The following is a 16,521-nucleotide window of genomic DNA, read 5'->3' on the forward strand; positions in this document are numbered from 1 at the left end:
CTCTCTCTCTCTCTCTCTCTCTCTCTCTCTCTAACAAACAAAAAACCCTCTTTAAACACAACAGCCGGGAGAACACTGGCCACAGTAAAGAACTGAATTATGGAACTATGATACTTGATACACATTGTTGGATTTTGTTTCTGATGAAAATAAAAATGTTACTGAATTAACTGAAAGACTTTCAAGGCACAGAGTCAAAACGCTTCATGTTTATGAAGTCTAACAAGAAATGATGTTGCAGATAAATACTGAAATCAGAAGAGATGACCAAAGTATTCATAAATTAGCTGCTGACTTAACTGGTCTTTACTAGACATGGTTTCCAGAGTCCTGTGTTTGTGCTGGAAATAGTCACGTGGGAAAGTTTTATATTAAATAAACTGAATAAATCACTTTTTTGTTTGTGTGTAATTTAGATCACATACTCTTATCACTGTTACAGAGGAGGTCACTCTGAAGTTCCAAGGGCTCTATGTTCCCTAGATTTACATGGCAACTAATGTGAAAGCATTGGGCCTTCCGGTTCCACATGTGCTTTCCCAGGGTGCTATGTTCCTACAGTTCTATGTTCCCTAGCTCTACAGAGCCAAAGAAAAAGGAACCTGGAAAACATGTCCCCCAACTCTATATGTACTTCATATGACAAATATCCAATAATCTGATAACCATTGGTTTGCTATTTTTAAAGCATTCATCTATAAAAAAAAATATGTATGAAATATTTAACTTGAAATCGAGTCAAATCTGACACACACTGTGAGGTTTAATGTGTTTTAACCCAAAATAGAACTGAGGAACATTCTCCCGTTACTGACTGCAGAGCTGAGCATGTCCTCCATGTTTCTCTGTGTTATATTTCACTCCTCTAAAGCCCAGTCAGAAGGTGAGACAGAGAGAAGGAAACTGCTAAATTTATCCTGTGCACTGAGAGGTGTTGATGAATCCTGTTTGCTGGGCTGGACAGGATGCTGTGTATTACTCTGGTCCACAGAGAGAACTCGTCAGGCACATTTGGCAGTTGGCAGGCAGAACGGCATGCTGGGAGGAGGTACAAGAATGTCAGGGAAGATTGGGCGGTAACCGGACGGCAGCGGCGGAGCACTCTGTTCCAGTAAACACAACACCGTCACGCGAACGTCTCGGGGAACGTCCCCTCTCACGTCCAGCAGGGCACACACATGCTCCTCACTTTGAAAACAAAGGAAATTGTAAACTACTAGATATGGAAGACTCACAAAGTTTTCAGGTCATTAAGAACACACTGTGGCTTTGCTTTATTTCTTTTTTTCCCATATCGTGTAAGATATGAAAGAGCTTTGTGTTCTAAACTGAAAACTGAAGGGTTAAACTTTCAAAAGCTAGAAATACATTCTGAATAACAACTATCTTCTGCTAAACCTACAGCAGTTGTAGATACCCTGCACAATGCTGTTAAGGAGTCAAATAAATGTCAATCACAAGCACAGTTCAGCAATGTAAAAGTCACTGGATTATCCCAGTGTGACTATGGAGCTTACCTGATATCAGGATATTTGGCTATGAGTCCGGAAACCTCAAGGGTCAGCAGCCCAGTGTCTTTTAGTTTAATTAAATCTGCCAGCACAGGTATGAGAGCTGTGGGGTTGACTTCATTTACAGTGCTGTCAACCTCCTAAAACACACAGACAGCATTAAAAGGCATATTTGGGTCAAAACTTAATGACAATACATTAATTCATTCATTAATAACTGGGCAAACCCAGAACCCCAGGGCCCTGGAGCTGTGTGATAGTGACATTACCTGATGCACCACCGTGCCGCCCAAATGATAACACAATCACAGCTTATACCCAGTAAACAATTAACCGTCGATTCAACATTGAAAAAACACAATGACTGCCGTCTAATCAATGTTCTCTTAAGGGTGAAAATGAAAGTTGAAAAGACGTCCAAACACAGACATGGAAAAATGACTTTTAGACGTATTTCGGACGTCCACTGACATTATCGATTGGTCACCACTTAACTAACTTATTAAGATGGATTTTGGACGTCCATTGACGTTTAAAATATGTCCTTGACGGACAGACTACTTTTAGACCTATTTTGAACGTCCAGGGACGTTCCTTGTTTACTGTGTATGAAATGGGAAGCTTGTGGCCCTCAGTTAGATCACATTGGCAACAACCCGGTCTCACACTTACTCATCATATAGTCACATATATAGCGTATATACCCCTAGTTCTGGCCACTTGTAAATACAATATTAGAAATCTTAGCTAACTGTAAATAAATAGAAGACTTTACTCACTCAAATCAACATTTTTCAGGAGTCAAATATGTGTGTAGATTAGGTGTAGGTGCCAATGCTGCTAAGATTACTAGCGCCCCCTAACTTCGGCCACCTCCCCTGCTTGTGACAGTCAAACGAGACAGTTGCTACCACATTCAGTGGTTTTGAGAGGTTCACAATGAGATTACATTTGTCCTGTGTTGGTATCCGTACTCTACATGTCAGGATTACAATGGCGGTAGATTTTCCCCTCAGAGAAAAGGAAGCTAACCGCTAAGCTAACTTTTACACTGAGGGAAATATCTGTCATGAAATGGAAATGTGTTGTGTTCCACATGCATTTTTGCACACAAAGAATTACAACACTGTTAGAGATACTTAAATATTGTTTAGATGTGTGATTTCTTGCAAGACTGATGTTTAAATGCCCTACTAGGGCTTGATCTTATGTTTTATTGTTTTACCCAATGCGATTGCCGAAGAGAGAGAGCGGAATTGCACCATATACAGCAGTGGCCGGAATTAGGGGACGGCGGGAGTTAGAGGAAAGACTGATAGGAGACTGCAATTCGTGACATAGTCGCTTTTTTATGACATTTAATGCGACAATACCATGATCATAAGATGGGTAATTACCATACAAACCGTCATATCCGTACGCCGTGTTATGTGACAGTAACACGGCAACACCTCCTCATTCCCTTAACACCACCGTCTTATTTTTATTTATGGAAAATATAACGTTACTAATTTATTATTTGCTAAAATATTGAAGCAAATAATGGCTAGAGAAATGTCCTTTTTAGTATTAACCTTTTGAAAATTAGTCAAAATAACGTTAAGTGAAAGAAATGTTCTCGTTAGAGTTAAAGCTAAAGTAGGACACCAATAATAAGCATTGCTTAGGAGAAATATTATAATAAAATATGCGTTTATGCCTTTGTTGGAATAAGAACCTATGTTTTGTAATTCGCATTATGCCTTTTTATGTTATAAGTAATGACGCCTGTAATGAGGAAGTGTATCGTGTTACTGTCGCATAGTGTTTGTTTGGTAATTACCCATACACTCATGATCGTGATATTGTCGCATAAAATGTCGTAAATATGTGACTATGTCACGAATTGCAGTCTTTTATATATCTGACTATATCATGAGTAAGTGTTGTTGGCAAATATAATGCAGGAACCACTGGAATGTAGTACACAAGTTTTCCAGTCTTTTCACCATTTTCCTCCCAATTTCTGCGGCTGCACGTTATCCTCTGAGTTGAGGGAAGACCAGATGAGTGGTTTTCGATGTTGGTGGATTGGGTTTCTGGGACTGCAGTACATGTTGATCGCCAGGAAGGCCAAGCATGCGATCCTACTTATCTCAGCTGATAAAGGATAGACGCTGGTGGCCAGAAAACTGAATTGTACATTGTTTAGTATCTGCAACAGGAAGCATTATCTTGCTCTTCTTTCACTGTTGTAGCACTGTGCTCCATGGTACTGGGGAACATTGTCTCACTTCAATGTACTTGTGTACGGTTGAAATGACAATTAAAATTTCTCAGTTCATAATTGGGCTTACCATAACTAGGGCTTAACAAGTTACGTGCTTAAATATGCTTCAATTCAGCAATTAGTTACAGGGTTTTAGCTGAAAAACTCCTTACTATGAGCTTCTCCTCTATCAAAGCTAAAGATCGCTGATGTACAGTCATTAATACTGACCCAGATCCAGAGGGAAAGAGAAGTACATCTCTCATTCATTCATTCATTGCCTAAATGTGCTTATTGAGATTATTGGAGCCTACCTGGAATCATTGGGCACAGGGCAACACACACTCACACATTCACACCTAGCGACACTTTTGAGTCGCCAACCCACCTACCAACGTGTGTTTTTGAGAAAACCCACGCGGACACGGAGAGAACACACCACACTCCTCACAGACAGTCACTTGGAGGAAACCCACGCAGACACAGGGAGAACACACCACACTCCTCACAGACAGTCACCCGGAGGAAACCCACGCAGACACAGGGAGAATACACCACACTCCTCACAGACAGTCACTTGGAGGAAACCCACGCAGACACAGGGAGAACACACCACACTCCTCACAGACAGTCACCCAGATCGTTGTGTGACAGCAACACTACCTGCTGCGCCACCATGCCGCCCTGAAGTACATCTCTCTTATAACCAAATAAGATAATTTGATAGATATTAATATAATATAATTAATATAATATAATAATAATTTTCTCATTTAATCCAATAACTACAAAAACATGGAGGGCTGTAATGGGATGCTCATTTGACACATTGTGTGCAACCCATCAGACACACAGTTACACACTAACACACCATCACCACATCAGTGTCACTTCCTGCACCAAGACCATATCAGGGTCTGTGGTGGTCCTGTAGTCCTGACCACTGAAGAAAATACTAATTAGTAAGTTCTGTATATATGGGAGTAATAAACTGAAGTGTAGACTTACATACAAACACTTAGGTGTTAAATATCCTTCTACTTTTATGTATTACTCCATTTTGCCAGACCTTTTCATCCTTTTTTGAGCTCTGTGGAGTTTCCTCACCATGCTCTGGAAATGTTCTCTCAGTTGCTGAGCATCGTGGGCCATCTGCTGGGCAAGCTGCTGCCTCTCCTCCTCGCTCCGGCAGATCATCTTTCGCTGCATCAGCACACGCACATACTCCACCACTGTCAGCCTCTGACACTCCTCCTGCAGACACTGTAAACACACACACACACACACATACACACACACACACATACACATACACATACACACACATATAAAAATACAAGTTTTAATATTTATATTTACCGCGACCCTGAAATGGAGAAGCGGAGAAGAAAATGATGATGATGAATATTTATATTATTTACATTGTTTTCAGTCCTACTCTAGTGCTGCCCCAACTCATTTGCAATTCCCTTTCTAACCACACATATATCCACCCATCCCTATATCCATCATTTCATCCACCTCCTCCAAGTCCAAACATCTGCTTGTGAGGGCAGCCATGTTCTGGACAGTTGTGTTTGGCTGGAGGTTTTCTGACCTGTCGACAGGGGGGGCGTACGCGGCTGTAGAGCTGACAGTGGAGCTCCAGAACGCTGCACACTTTAGGGATGACATCTCCATGTGTTAGCCAGGAGTGAGAGAGAAGCCCCTGCAGCAGAGGCTGCAGGTCCAGTAGCAGCCGATCCATCACCAGCCGACAGGCTTTCTTCACAGCCCGGTCCAGAGCGGCCAGCGGCCCAGGGGGCATCCGGGAGAAGCGCACTGATGCCCGACAACCCACCTGCTGATGCAAGCCCTCTGTGGACATCCTGGAGGTTTCAGAACATTTAAAGAGTATTTGAGAACCTCAGAACTTTCATATTCCTTCTTTTTAGATACAAACTGGGGCATGTTTATACATTAATAGATGTTTTTCTTCATCTCTGAAGAAAATGATCCTGGAGAATCAGCTTTCAAAACATGTAAAACATCTGGCTAAGACAGAAACATGTGCACAGGTTTGTAGACATCAGGTTTGATGAATTATTTCCCACTCTTTTCAATGGGAAATTAAATGGTTTACTCTGTAGCAGGTGGGTTAAGGTCACCCTGACCAATGCCAGTTGTCGGCCAGAGGGGTGTAAATCGGCACTGGGCTGTAGAGCAGTTGACCTCTGTTCACTAGAGTGCCAATACGTCTGGGATTAGTTGGGCTTGGTGTTTTTGTTTCACAGCTAATCATCCAGCATCAGTTCCTGACATGAACATTTATGTGACTGACAGGAATCAAATCCTCACAGCAATATTTAAATATCTGGCTTTCTAGAAAGCTACCTAGAAGAGTAGTGGCTGATAATATAGCAAAGGAAGGACAATCTACCTATCAATTCCCTGGATATCAGAAGAAATCAGGCAAGCAGGTGACCACTAACTGGCCATATATTGTATCCATTATCCAGTATCTGTAAGCGCTTATCCGGTTCAGGGTCGTGGTGGGTTCAGAGCCTACCTGGAATCATTGGGCGCAAGGCAGGAATACACCCTGGAGGGGGCGCCAGTCCTTCACAGGGCAACAGACATACACACACATTCACTCACACATTCACTCACATCTACGGACACTTTTGAGTCGCCAATCCACCTACCAATGTGTGCTTTTGGACTGTGGGAGGAAACCGGAGCACCCGGAGGAAACCGGAGCACCCGGAGGAAACCCACGCAGACACTGGGAGAACACACCACACTCCTCACAGACAGTCACCCAGAGAAAACCCACACAGACACAGAGAGAACACACCACACTCCTCACACAGTCACCCAGAGAAAACCGATGCAGCCACAAGGAGAAAACACCACACTCCTCACAGACAGTCACCCAGGGGAAACCCATGCAGACACAGAGAGAACACACCACACTCCTCACAGACAGTCACCCAGAGGAAACCCATGCAGACACAGGGAGAACACACCACACTCCTCACAGACAGTCACCCAGAGGAAACCCATGCAGACACAGGGAGAACACACCACACTCCTCATAGACAGTCACCCAGAGGAAACCCACGCAGACACAGGGAGAACACACCACACACCTCACAGACAGTCACCCGGAGGAAACCCATGCAGACACAGGGAGAACACACCACACCGTGCCGCCCCATATATTGTATTTGACTGCAAATTAAACACGACAATATAAATCAGTAGGGTTTGTAGTCTTAATCTGTGAGTTTTAACCTGTGAAATCAGCACTCAAACTGCTCTGGTCCGACAGCTTCCCATAACTAGTGCGTAATGGAAGATTGCATTTTGTTTAATGCAAAATAATATGTCATAACTGAACAATATCCAGCAAGCATGACATTATGTATTTGATGCACTTTAAAGAGGGCTAACCTCGTACCTATAAGCTTCTATTATTGTTAGTTACACTTGTTCCACCGGACCCCAGACATCGAATTTGTCTTGGCTGATTGACCTCAGGGGAAAATTGTATACATTCACTTTGAGCTACAATCACATCAACATAAAATCCAGAGCAAGATAAAACATTTGTAGGCCACACCAAAGATTTGTAGCAAACAGCACTAACAAAAACATACTGTAAAAAGATACTTGTACACCATCTCACTTGAGGATGATGCAGTTGCTGATGCAGGCCAGAAGGTAATGGAGGTAGAACTTGTTGTTTGTCGTGGGATCCTTGCGATGCTCTTTGCCAAACTCAACAATGGCATCTCGAAATCTAAATGGAATTTCCAAAGACAACACACGGGTATAAGATTATTATAATAAACTTGGTGTACATCATTCATAAAAGGAATCTTCAGGATGTAAAGCTAGCTTTGCCACAATTTCTTCTTAATTAAATAAGCAAGATGCACTAACATTTCAGCAGGTAGATTACTACAGGGCTCGTGTTAGGACACACTGGGCACAGATCACACTCAAACACACACAAATGATGAATTATAGCACATACCTAGCGAGGAGGTTTTCCATCTCGTATAGACCCATCTGGATCGTCTGATCCCGCAGACTTTCACTGATCATCAGAGCCACGCGAGCGTTCTCCTCCAGCATCTGACGTAAAAGACAAGGACAATGGGGAATGTCCCTCAGTGCACAGTGTAATAAAACCATAGCAGTACAGATATTATTTGAGCAGTGGGCTATCATCAACCCAGCAGTGAGTCACGTTAGCATGGGTGTGGTGCTGGTAAGAGTGTTTCTAACATAGTGGTGTGGCCTGGGTTTTACACATAGGTCCCGCTGCTAGGTTAACATTGGTCCACCACCCAAAAATATCCTAGAGACTTGCCATCAATGAAAAGGATATAGGTAGAGGTAAGGATATCTAACATACAATATATTTTGCTTCTGCTGTTTCTGTCTTATACATTTATACCAGGAATATATAAAGAGTTTTGTCCTAAAGTGATGTATATCTATCTATCTATCTATCTATCTATCTATCTATCTATCTATCTATCTATCTATCTATCTATCTTTTTTAAATAATAACTGTTAGGCAAGTGGGCGGCCTACGGACACTTTTGAGTCACCAATCCACCTACCAACATGTGTTTTTGGAAACCGGAGCACCCACACTCCTCATAGACATTCACCCAGAGGAAACCCACACAGACACCGGGAGAACACACCACACTCCTCACAGACAGTCACCCGGAGGAAACCCACGCAGACACAGGGAGAACACACCACACTCCTCACAGACAGTCACCCGGAGGAAACCCACGCAGACACAGGGAGAACGCACCACACTCCTCACAGACAGTCACCCAGAGGAAACCCACACAGACACAGGGAGAACAGACCCCACTGCTCACAGACAGTCACCCGGAGGAAACCCACGCAGACACAGGGAGAACGCACCACACTCCTCACAGACAGTCACCCAGAGGAAACCCACACAGACACAGGGAGAACAGACCCCACTACTCACAGACAGTCACCCAGAGGAAACCCACACAGACACCGGGAGAACACACCACACTCCTCACAGACAGTCACCCGGAGGAAACCCACGCAGACACAGGGAGAACACACCACACTCCTCACAGACAGTCACCCGGAGGAAACCCACGCAGACACAGGGAGAACAGACCACACTCCTCACAGACAGTCACCCGGAGGAAACCCACGCAGACACAGGGAGAACGCACCACACTCCTCACAGACAGTCACCCAGAGGAAACCCACACAGACACAGGGAGAACAGACCCCACTGCTCACAGACAGTCACCGGGAGCGGGACTCAAACCCACAACCTCCAGGTCCCTGGAGCTGTGTGACTGGGACATTACCTGCTGCCATGTTAACATAATTTAAATTAAAAAAAATCAGGTACATATAATTCAAAAATAAAAATCATATAAATATAATTCAAAATACAAAATTCAGCTTCAATAATTGATGTCAGTGAGTTCACTCCATAGGAAACCTGCACTACCTGAGTGATGATTGTAGGGAGGCTGGTGTGGTAACACCCTTCATGGTCAATATCAGGCTCCTGATCCCTCTGCCAGTCGGTCAACTCCACTTCGAGTGCCTTCTGCATCCATTCTGAGACGCTTTTCTACCAAAATATTTGCCATGCAGAGTTTAGCCACGCAACCCTGCCCTCACCACACTTGTCCTAGATGCGTAGTGGTTTCACAGACAAAACTAACGGAAACTAAAGAGGAGCTCACCCGAACACTCTGAACATATTTGTTCTGCAGCTGCTCCAGACCCTCCTGAGATATTAAAGGCCCCAGTTCTTCCAGATCCAAATAAGCAGCAAGGGCCGGGTCACCCATCATCTCTGAGCTAGAGCAGTGGATATTTACTGGTCATAATGCATGACTTCAACATGAATCTACCTTTAATAAATACATTCATATAGCCTTTTTATTGCAAAACAAAGGCACAAGTCACCAAACATTATTCTTTAATAAACTGAGACATGTCCTTAGTGTCCCTAGTGTATATTACACCTTTGTATAAACGTCACAACTGAACCCATTAAGCAGGCACAAGGTGAACAGTCACTTCAGGAAGTTGATGTTGGAAGTAGAGAAATGCTGAGCCTAAAGATCTGAGCCCCTTTGACAAGGGCCAAAAAGTGATGGTTGTTTTGGTTTAATTGGTTATGTTGAGCAGCACGGGGGCACAGCAGGTAGGTGTCACAGTCACACAGCTCCAGGGGCCTGGAAGTTGTGGGTTTGATTCGTGCTCCGGGTGATTATCTGTGAGGAGTTGGTGTGTTCTCCCCGTGTCCGCGTGGGTTTCCTCCAGGTGCTCCGGTTTCCTCCCACAGTCCAAAAACACACATTGGTAGGTGGATTGGTGACTCAACAAGTGTCCGTAGGTAGGTGTGAATGTGTGAGTGAATGTGGACCAACTGCAACCCTGTACTGGATAAGTGGTTACAGATAATGAATGAATGAATGAATGGTTATGTTGATTATATTTTATATGTTTTCAGTCTTGAGCTGTGTTCACAGTATGCAGTGGTTAAAACCTACCAAATGTGGTCCAAGGAAGGGCAACAGGTTCAGTGCTGGGACTCATTGATGCCTCTGTTCCCATCTTACAGAAGCGCTAGTACTGCACAAATCCCTTGGACACCCATGAACCATTTCACTGGTCGCACTTCATTGGACCACTTTTTTATAGGCAGTAACCGCTCTATCCCAGAAACACCCTGATTCCACAACATCAGTGTCAAGAACTAACTGTTCACTTGCCGCCTGATGTGCCTCGCCCCTTGACAGGTGGTTTTAATATTGTGGCTGCTCTTGTGACATCTCAACCCTGATGAATGTCAGGTTTGAGCTGAGGACGAGGACGTGGACTTACATGAAAGTAATAGTATTATTTACAGAAACAAAAGGAAACACTAAGACCATGCTCTGAAAATAAACAAGGATAGGACAGAGGAACATTAACTAGAACTAAACTAAATTAAAAAAAACATGAACTGGTTCAGACATATGAAAACTAACACAGAAACACTCATATATACACACATGACCAGACAAAGGAATACTAGGAACAAGGTGGTCTATACATGGGAACACCTGGAAAACATGACGAGGGGGCAGGAAAACAAAGAAGACACCAATCACAAGGTGGGGCTAAGGCAGAGACAAGGGAGGAGACTGGAAACACAACACAGTCGTGTGCTAAATGTGCTACACAGTGTTACCTGTTGTAGATGTGCAGGACCCAGTTGAGCACAGCAAAAATTTCCCCGCTCTGCAGCTCCCAGCCGATGATCTGGCTCAGATGGGTTTGCAGACAGCGGTGGCAGGCATGCAGGTAAGCTTTGGTCAGCTGATAATGAGGAGGCACACACTGCTCCAGCAGGTTCCGCACAGTGGACAGGTCATTCATAATGCTGTGCTGAAGAGCAGAAAGATGGCCAGCCAGTCCAGGGCCACGCGTGTGCAGGTAGGACGCACTGCGGAAACGTGATGCAACTGTCTCCTCCAGCACCTGAGGAACACACATTTCTGTGTCATCACAGATTCATTAACAAATGAAATAGCTTGTCCCAGTAACTCTGTAATGAGATTAGATAGGACACTGCTGGCTCTGTATGTGTGAAATGTCAAGACTGGGTTGGACAGGGATGGGAATTCCTTGCTGTGAGAAGAATTTATAACAGCTTTTTTCACAGTAATAAATGCTGAATGGTCACAATAAATGAATATGCTTTTCAAAAGCATTTAAACAAAAAAAATAATTTTATACAATTAATAAACTATAGCCTCTGTTTAACTATGACTTGTGTTTAGTAAAACATACTGATATACATATTTAAACCATCAAAACATATTCCATTACGATTATTAAAAACCTGAATACTTCAAATGACACTATATGTCATATTACATTCATTAATTCACTGTCTGTATGCGCTAGGTTCGCAGTGGGTCCAGCCGGAGGAAACCCACGCAGACACAGGGAGAACACACCACACTCCTCACAGACAGTCACCCGGAGGAAACCCACGCAGACACAGGGAGAACACACCACACTCCTCACAGACAGTCACCCGGAGGAAACCCACGCAGACACAGGGAGAACACACCACACTCCTCACAGACAGTCACCCGGAGGAAACCCACGCAGACACAGGGAGAACACACCACACTCCTCACAGACAGTCACCCGGAGGAAACCCACGCAGACACAGGGAGAACACACCACACTCCTCACCCACAACCTCCAGGTTCCTGGAGCTGTGAGACAGCTCAAACTCAAACTCACACATACTTTGGGATACAACATTATCCCCACGAAGAGAACAAATCGAGGCACATGCTTTTGCAGTGTTTTTCCTGTGGAGCTCATAACAAACGCAGTGACCAATAAATTCTTCTCCCTTGCCATTTTCAAACTACTTAATTCATAGGTTGTTTTTTTTTGTTGAATAACGTGACAATTGTCATTTTTAATACTGCACAATATTTACTATAAAATAACAAAAGATTGGGAGGATGTTTGAATTTTAAGTTACATTTATACACAATAATTCATACATTCATTCATTACCTGTTGAACGAATTCAGGGTTGCGGTGGGTCCAGAGCCTACCTGGAATCATTGGGCGCAAGGCGGGAATACACCCTGGAGGGGGCGCCAGTCCCTTACACTATAATTGTCTTTAAAATGTATTTGTTCACCTGACACCTGAAAATAATTATCCTCCATATTAAGCAAGAAGTCACATAAATCTGAGGTTCATTTGAGGCAAGTGGATAATGATTCATGATGCTCATCACAGTACAGACTTCTATTAGGCTTGTATTAGCCTAAGCCTGGTTGCTAGAGAAGCTAACTTGGCTGAATGACTGTATTGGTCAGCGGAAGAAATTGTACATACTTGATTTTTTTTGCCAAAATAGTCTTCTAAGATTAAAGTTGTCACTGTGTTCCATGGTAACAAAATGCAGTTTCGGGCATATCATGTCACTATGGTCCTCGCACCTTAAAGAAGCGCTCTCTCCAGCAGCGGGGTCTTCCAGGGGGCAGAGGCCTGCTGTGTGTTCCAGGCATACTCCTCCGTTCCTCAAGAAAGATCTGATCCAAAGCCTCCTCGCGCTCCACGATACGCACTGCCGACACAAACGGGGTGGGATTCTGGAGGGACAGGGTCAGTCCACTGCCCACCACTGCCCATAGTTCTTTGGCCAAAGCCTCCACCAAGCGTCCCACTCCGGAGAAATAGTTCTGCACCAGTTTGTCATCCTCCGGGCTCAGGGTGGTGCCAGCTGAGCCCCCAAAACCACGGAGCTGTAGCAGCACTTCATCCTGCCATCTCTCCAGCTCCATGAGCCGAGCATGAGCCTCCAGCAGCCGACGAGACTCCACCAGACGCTCTGTTTCCAGCACCATACTCCGCACTGACACAAAGTACAAACAGTGGGGTTGGTAGGGCAATTATGAAATACATAAACTTGAATCTTAATAAATAAGAAGAAGAGGAAGAAGAAGATGGCAAAAAGGAGAAGAAAATGAACAATTTTAAGCAGTACTCTGCATAGAACCATAAACATTAATTTATTAATTCATTGTCTGCAACCATGGTGGCGCAGCAGGCAGTGTTGCAGTCACACAGCCTAAGGAACCTGGAGGTTGTGGGTTCGAGTACCGCTCCAGGTGACTATCTGTGAGGAGTGTGGTGTGTTCTCCCTGTGTCTGCGTGGGTTTCCTCCTGGTGACTGTCTGTGAGGAGTGTGGTGTGTTCTCCCTGTGTCTGCATGGGTTTCCTCCTGGTGACTGTCTGTGAGGAGTGTGGTGTATTCTCCCTGTGTCTGAGTGGATTTCCTCCAAGTGACTGTCTGTGAGAAGTGCGGTGTGTTCTCTCTGTGTCTGCGTGGGTTTCCTCCGGTTGACTGTCTGTGAGGAGTGTGGTGTATTCTCCCTGTGTCTGCGTAGGTTTCCTCCGGGTGACTGTCTGTGAGGAGTGTGGTGTGTTCTCTCTGTGTTTGCGTAGGTTTCCTCCAGGTGCTCCGGTTTCCTCCCACAGTCCAAAAACACACGTTGGTAGGTAAATTGGCAGGTCAAAAGTGTCCGTAGGTGTGTGTGTGAGATAATGTATGAATGTTTGTCGCCCTGTGAAGGACTGGCGCCCCCTCCAGGGTGTATTCCTGCCCTGCGCCCAATGATTCCGGGCAGGCTTCGGACCCACCGTGACCCTGAATTGCATAAGCAGTTACAGGCAATGAATGAAAGTGGAGTGGCTTGTGGAGGTGGTTTGATTATAAAATAGCAGCTGTACAATAAACCATGGTGTTATGTTAGAAATGAACGAAGCCTTTAATATTATTGATATATATTAAATATAACATTGATTTTGTTGCAATAGCTTTTCTTGAAATTAATGCAAGTATTTTTCAGTGTTTTGTCATATCGCCAAGAATATCGTTATTGACACAATACCATGAAATATCGTGATATTATCTTAGGGCCATATCGCCCACCCCTAGATGAGATACTAGTGAACAATGCAGGATGAAATGGAAGAGTGAGAACACTATACTAATAACACCACTAACAAAAGTAAATAAGGAATATATTAAAACAGCAACAAGATAATGCAATTCTCCCCGTTTCAGAGCAGAGCAGAGTGGGTCATTAGCACAGAAAAGGAAAGAGATGCTCAGTAACCTTGTCTGTCCATTATCTAAAGTTATATGTTGTTTTATCCTTTATTTATTTATTTAACCGGGACACTGCAGAAAGGCATTGTTATGCCTTTCTTCATTATGTAGCAGAGGAAATATGTATACACGTTCTGGCTGAAGCTGAACCACAGCTCCGGTCCCTAGTCAGCGCTGTTATCCTATTTCCATGATCTCTACAGGAATAAAATACTCTGCTTCAACAGAATCACTGCCAGAATAAATAAACTGTTATGAGGACACACTGACATCAAGTCTGTTCGTAGTATCGGGTGATATATTGCACATGACACAAGAGAAGTGAATGAATGCTGACCTGAGCAGAGGCGGGGCAGGTTGCTAACGGCAGCCAGGAGCTGGGAGTGACTGGTGGAGACCTCTCTCAGCGTGTCCAGGGTGAGGATGGCCTCCGCGTTCTGACTGCAGTCCAGTCTCACTTTGTGCATGGCGTGTGATGCTTCTCTGAGCTCTGCACGTGCCTCGCGCAGCTGCCCCAGTCCCCAGTCCACCCCTTCCAGATACGACTGCAATACCGACTGCAGAACAACAATAAGATGAACCCCCTCAGGCTACACACATCACATCGCACACCAGTTACATAAGTGACCGTCATCAAAAATAAAAGTTTGGGTGTACCTTTAGTCTGGAATTGATGGATGCGGTTCTCTGACTCTCCCGTTTCCTGTAGTATCCCAGCCTCTCCAGGTTCTCCGGCCTACAGAACACACCTGAGGCCCATTTGAGAGCGGCTCCCCTTGCCAAACACTCAGCTCGTTCCAGCTCTGGCCACACATCTGCTGACCAAAGACACACCATCACTCAGTGAAACAACGGCACCGTGGCTAGACGCATGACTGAGTAATTATCATCTTCTCTACAATGGTGCCTTTTCAGAAGATGGCAATAAATATATATATTTTATCAAGTTCAGGACATTCCTCCTCCATTCTTTCCAAAATGTTCCCACAGGGTAAAGAGCGCCTGACATTGTCAACTGATGTTGGATATACAGACTGTACTGTGCTCTGAGGCAGTTATACAACACCCTTGGTTGACTTGCACGAGTCCAATGTGGTCATAAGACTGGGACCATTGCAGCCAGAGATTTGCGACATGCGCTGGTTTGTCATCAGCTGAGTCTCCAGTCTAACAGCCGAGATCATTACAAGATCATTACTTACAATGACTCAGCTCAGCATCCTGATCATTTTCAACTGCTTCAGCCAGATGTTCCCACGATGTGAAACCTCAGTTATGCTTTCTTCACAGCTGAAACATTTCTTCCCCCTCCATACTTCTTGTGTATAAGTCCTCATACTTGCCCTGTATGCCTTTATTTTAAAAAGCTGTTTGAATTTACTTCATTCAAATGTGTCAGTCACAGCAACAAAAAAACGACTGTCCTCCAGTCCTAATATTAATGAAACACATGCAAAGCTTCATTCCTGTAGAAGTGGCACTTTTAATTGTGTCCAGCCTACTTCTAGTCCCTGTTTACTTTTAAGCCATGCTTTACTCTGAAAAGGAAGCGTCACCGTAAACACGAGAGCAGTCTTGGTGTTAGGGAGCAGTTAGTAAAAGGTTAAAAGGCTGTACCTTCATGACTCTCACAGCCATTCTCTCCTCTGTTGGACATTTAGGCCTTCTGTCGTTCAGCTGTCCTTTTCTCTGCCCTGAGGGCTGGAACACTGCGGCCACAGCCAGCCAGCAAAACAGCGTGTCTGTGAGAGAGAGAGACAGAGAGAGAGAGGGTACATACCCGAGCCACTCTACTGCTGCTGGCCTTCCTCTTGCTCTCGCTCTTTCTCTCTCCCAGACATATCCTCCACTCACAGGACGACAGGAGACAGGAAGAGAGGGAGGGAGAGAGAGAGAGAGAGAGAGAGAGAGAGAGAGAGAGAGAGTAAAATAAAGACAATGGCATTAAGAGTCAGAGAGAGAGAGAGAAAGAGAGAGAGAGAGAGAGAGAGAGAGAAGGAATCAGAGAGGGTGGGGTTAGTAGAAGGGCTCCAGATGGAGTGCTGTTA

General features: G+C 44.3%; 1 protein-coding gene across 2 annotated transcripts; it reads right to left on the reverse strand.

Moving 5' to 3' along the window:
- Window positions 1–16,319, reverse strand: exoc3l1 (exocyst complex component 3-like 1). Of its 2 annotated transcripts, none has more exons than XM_066649277.1 (13): window positions 16,254–16,319; window positions 15,131–15,288; window positions 14,811–15,030; window positions 12,798–13,213; window positions 11,012–11,301; window positions 9,513–9,630; window positions 9,272–9,397; window positions 7,781–7,881; window positions 7,430–7,543; window positions 5,357–5,627; window positions 4,867–5,022; window positions 1,518–1,651; window positions 1–1,188 (listed from the first exon to the last, which is right to left on the reverse strand). In XM_066649277.1, exons 3-13 carry the CDS (start codon window positions 14,938–14,940, stop codon window positions 1,002–1,004), a joined length of 2,043 nt encoding a protein of 680 aa, XP_066505374.1. In that variant the 5' UTR covers window positions 14,941–15,030; window positions 15,131–15,288; window positions 16,254–16,319; the 3' UTR covers window positions 1–1,001. The 2 variants fall into 2 exon arrangements, with proteins under 2 accessions (XP_066505374.1, XP_066505373.1); XM_066649276.1 differs by having other exon boundaries at window positions 16,091–16,296.
- Between the last annotated feature and the right edge of the window lie 202 nt (window positions 16,320–16,521).

The sequence above is a fragment of the Hoplias malabaricus genome, chromosome 17, assembly GCF_029633855.1.
Source record: "Hoplias malabaricus isolate fHopMal1 chromosome 17, fHopMal1.hap1, whole genome shotgun sequence".
NCBI classification, from domain to species: Eukaryota; Metazoa; Chordata; class Actinopteri; order Characiformes; family Erythrinidae; genus Hoplias; species Hoplias malabaricus.